The following is a 5,000-nucleotide window of genomic DNA, read 5'->3' as shown; positions in this document are numbered from 1 at the left end:
ATTATTATTACTATTATTATTATTATTATTATTATTGCTGAATCATTTTGGTCACGTTTATTACAGACGCAAACGACATGGCTACTCCAAACGAGTGCATTTGTGTGTGTTTATGTACCGGTATATATTGCATGTATGTCTGTCTGTATTAATGATTGTCTGTCTGCCTGACTATATGTCTGTCCGTCTGTATGTGCGAATATGTATATAAGCAAAATATCATATGACGTACGGTAGCTTATGTGACAGAGTCCTTTTCAATGTACCGTATACTGTATATGTATCTGTGTACGTTTTTTACGTAGATAAGGAACCAAAGGTCTGAACCTAGCAAATGTGTTCTCAGAGAGAGAGAGAGAGAGAGAGAGAGAGAGAGAGATTTTCAAGATCCTTTCATGTCGAGATGCTTGGACACGTTGCGTTGAAAAGATTGAAGCAATGTTTACAAAATATCTCGTTGCCGCCAGAATAGATGTGGACAAAAATTAACACGTGTACTGTGTGTGGGGATGGGATGGAATGATTCCATTTTGATGAACTTCGAGCAAAGGTCAAGGTCACTGGTCAAAGTCTAACTTCGGGCGTACTGTCGATGTGCTCTCTTGAGGTCTTTTGATCTAGTCTTACACTTAATGTAGTGCTGGTGAGGGATCCTTTCACATGGTGGCACCGATATGACCGGTCGGTGGAGCAACCCAGTTATACAAACGTCACCCAGTCTCCTCCCTGTCCCCCAGTAAGAGGAAGGTGGACAGCGGGATAAGGGCAATTTCAGCCTGCAGTGGACTGGATTCACATCCAAATGAGCTGGGGGTTGCAACTAGGCTACAACTAATACACTTTCTATCTCCTGACCATTTAATTAAGCTTGGCAAAAATATTGCAAAATGGAATTATCTGATGTAAACTTTATTAACTCTATCATCGTCGTATTTCACCTTGTATTTTATGGCAGGTAACGCCAGATAATTCAGCTGAGTGAGTTACAAGGAGTCACGATTAACCTTTTCATCTTCGGGACAATTCGAATACGGTACCTTCCTAACACTAAATGATTTTATTCATCTGTCAGTCATGCCAGCCCGAGTTATTTTTTTGCTTCCAGGCAGCTCTGTAAATGGAACTAAATATAATCTGGTAACAGCAAGAGTTTATACCGTTAATAGGCATCTGTAAACATAAACGTAGTGAAGGGGTGAATAGCTCAACCGAATCCTCATAATTTTTTTGCATATTTTTTTCTAAAAGACACTTCACACTGCATGCCACAAAGAGTTAATACTGTCTATCTGTTGTTAGACACCTTGACCCCAAAGGGGTGGTCACAGACAAATCGCCTCTGTGTCACCCTGTTCTCCGCCACAAGGCTGCCTTTATCATTCTCTCATTCGTCATACATGGACACGCCATCTCAAGGTACAGTACTTTCTCATAACACTTTCCAGCACAACAGCAACATTAAAACGCTCCTTCACTTCCTCATTTACGTCTGTCATTCAGTTTAACTCCACATTCTTTAACCTAGGAAGAGTAGGAGATAAGACGTCAACTAGTTAAGGGGTACTTACGGTAACAAATAACGTCGGGGATGATAAAAGCGTCTCTAGCTCAACTCTCGTTAGTTAACATCACTTCAACTATCAGGCGATCTTCACTAGTTAACCACTCCCATCTAAAGCTGAAGGAGGGCCTAGATTTTCAAAGCTACGGCTGCGTTTCGTTCCCTTGGGAAATTCTTTGGATGCTTGGTATTTGCTGAATGCTCTGGTTGTCAAATACACGGTGATTTTGACTTGTATGAGTTCTCGCATATATTCACTTCACAGGAAATAGAAGGCAATAATGCAGCAGTCATTCACGGGAAATACTGAAAAGAGAGATATACAGTTCTTGGGATCAGTCATACAGAAAGGTTATAAGGAAAGTTATAATGACTTCAAGATTTTCGGCCGTGCCTTAGTTCTAATGTTCGGAGCTCTAACACAGCACGCCCACCTCTTCCCTCAGCTGAAGAACCACTGACCTACTCCGCCGTCACCCGTGGCGCGCCGCGCAATGGCGGGCCTGGCGGCGGCGCCCATCACCACCACCACCCGTTCGTTCGACCCGCAGAGTGTGGTGCGAGTGGTGATAACGGCAGCGCAAAAGAGGCTACTAGCATCTCCTTCACCCATATCATCATTTCCACCCTTCCGCCACGAATCCTCCTCCTTCCCTCCCCCCTCACACACACACCTTCAAACACATTCACGCACATATACTTCCCTCCACATATCCCCCCACACACACATACTTGCCCACTATATATAATCATCATCTGGGCCTAAGGAAGGAGTGAGGTTAAGTCCAGAAACCAGAGGAGACAGCATGACAGTCAGAATTATCAATAGTATGCCCAGTCATATTAGACAGAGACATATTCACTCACCAATCAAGTCCCAGGAGTCTTGGCTCCGGATCAGAGCCTTATATTTTATATGTGCACTTCATTCTGCCCACAGAATGGAGTCAATCCGTCGACTAATTAAAACAAAAAAAAGTGGAGAGGGAGAAACTCTTGTTATATGGTCCTCCATACATGATTCATGCAACCAGCTCAACCCCTTGCCAGTTGAGTTGGTTGCATGAATCACGTATGGAGGAGCATTTAACAAGAGGAGCATAATTATAACCCTCTTGCCAGTAGAAGAGGCTGGATAACTCCGTCGCTGATGCCTGTCCAGAATGCAACACAGCACCCCTTACTGTTGAGTACATTATGGAAGAATGCTTTGCACACAATCACCTACGCCAACAACACAACATACACTCCTTGAGAGCTCTGTGGGAAAGTCCGGTCTCGGCCATGGCCTTCCTTAGGGACTCCGGGCTGTTCGGCCAGACTGCCTTGGGAACAACTACTACTATTACTACTACCCCTTGCCAATTATCTACCCTCTCTCTCTCTCTCTCTCTCACACACACACACACACACACACACACACACACACATAGACGGCTGATTAATTGCTACACCATAAAATAAATACCCGCTGCCAGTGACTGATTCGCACCCCAGTACTGTATATACCCTGTATATATAGTATATTTATAGATAGATAGATAGATAGATAGATAGATATAGATATAGATATAGATATATACAATTATATATGTGTGTGTGTGTGTGTGTGTGTGTGTGTGTGTGTGTGTGTGTGTGTGTTCAATTAATCGTGTGATTAATTCCATAGTTTACTTCAGGACCAGTGAGGGGGTGATGGGTGGGTTAGAATCTGCTGTAGTGCAGTACTATTTTGCTTTATTCTTTTTCCCCAAGACCGACGACAGCATTTTCTCCTGAATTAAACTGGCGTCATTTTGCATGAGCCTTGGGATCGAATTCTTTAGATCAGTTCTTTTACCTACATTCTATTTACTGTAACTAGTCGTAAAACTGGCATATTTCTATCATGAATACTGAGATCAACAAGGATATGGTGCAAGTCACGAAGAAGGATTATGAAAAGGGGTGAGCTCCGTACAGTTGTCATATTCTGTCACTCAGCTTTGAAAAATAAACTGCAAAAGAAGGAAAATCTCCGCCTACTTGCGTTAATTTCCCAAAAGTCATTGGGAAAATAAAATAATTCTATGGTTCTTAATCCTTTCCACAACACTTCTTCGTGACTAGCACCATACTTTATCGTTAATCTCTTGTTACAAAGCAACATTAAAGATAGAGAGATGGCAATATCACGCCTAGTTAATGGTAACATAATATAGTGGCATAGCAGGTTTCGTAGCATCTCTTACTTAGCGATTTGTGTGTGTGTGTGTGTGTGTGTGTGTGTGTGTGTGTGTGTGTGTGTGTGAATATTACACCTTAACGTTCTCTTGTGGGTTAATAATATACTTCTAAAATCGACAAAGTTTCCATCACTAACATAAAAGAAGACACTGTATGTTCAGAATAAATCAATAAGAAAGCTGTGTTACGACCCATAAGCGGAAAAAGTACAAAGAAAGTAGATTGGACTCAAAGGATTAATGTGTGTTATATATGTGTCGTAATTACTCTTTCCTTTCCGTGTTCTTACCTCCATCTTCTTCCACCTCCTCTGTCACCATCACTGTTTCCTCCTGCTTCTCTCCACGCCCTCTTTTCCTACACTTCGTCTCTCCTTTCCCCCTCCTCTTCTTCCTCCTCCTTCTCCTCCTCTTCCTTTCCCTCCTCCTTCTCTCCTCCTCCCCATGTTGTTCTTCCTCTTCTCCCTCCTTCTCCTCTTCGTCTTCCTGCTGCATCTCCTATTTCTCGCAACATATCCAGCTTCCCCTCTTCCTCCGGCTCCTCTTCGCTTCTCTTCTCATCTCCTCCTTCTCCTCCTCCTCCTCCTCCTCCTCCCAACTTCTTCCTCTAAAAGTTGTCCTTCTGTCAAAGCTTCTCTCCTCCTCCTGCCAAGTCCAGCATCTCGCACTGCTACTTCCTATATTCTCTCTCTCTCTCTCTCTCTCTCTCTCTCTCTCTCAGGTCAGGAAAAGATGGTGGAGGAAGAGGAGGAGGAGAAAGGGATATAAGGCGAAGAAGAAAGCTCTGACAGCACAATACTGGGAATGAAGGAAGGGATAGGTTGAGTAAACGTAAATATAACAGAAGGAAAAGAGGAACGTGGGAGGAATGAGCAAGGAAAGAGAAGAAAGAGAAAAGAAATATGACGAACAGAAGGCATGCGCGAATAGGAATGAATAGAGATGAAGAATTGAGAATGAGAGGGAGAAAGGGTTAAAAAAAAATGCAGGAACAAAGAGAACACATTCATGAGTGTGAAAATAATGAAAGGAAAAAATCATACAAAAAAAAAAAGAATACGAATGAGATAAGTGAACCAGACATTAGGCGACGAAAAGAAAACGTAAATGTAAGAATGCATCAGACTCAACGATAATAGGGAAGAAACAAGAGATATGCGAAAAAAACAGGGGAAGGAGAAGGAAGAGACAAGAAAAACAGGAGGAGAGAGAGA

At 42.5% G+C, this 5,000-nt stretch overlaps 1 protein-coding gene across 1 annotated transcript in view; it reads right to left on the bottom strand.

Annotated features, from left to right (window-relative positions):
- LOC145397887 (uncharacterized) overlaps positions 1–2,174 on the bottom strand; it is a 37,782-nt gene extending 35,608 nt beyond the window's left edge. The window contains exon 1 of the mRNA XM_080270921.1: positions 2,024–2,174. Within this exon, the coding sequence (XP_080127047.1) occupies positions 2,024–2,174 (151 nt within the window). The remainder of the gene's footprint in view (positions 1–2,023) is intronic.
- Between the last annotated feature and the right edge of the window lie 2,826 nt (positions 2,175–5,000).

The sequence above is a fragment of the Coenobita brevimanus genome, chromosome 43 (genome assembly GCF_032717465.1).
Source record: "Coenobita brevimanus isolate Jiangsu-jjx chromosome 43, ASM3271746v2, whole genome shotgun sequence".
NCBI lineage: Eukaryota > Metazoa > Arthropoda > Malacostraca > Decapoda > Coenobitidae > Coenobita > Coenobita brevimanus.
Note: the sequence above shows the minus strand (reverse complement) of the source record. Positions and strands in the feature narration are given on the sequence as shown.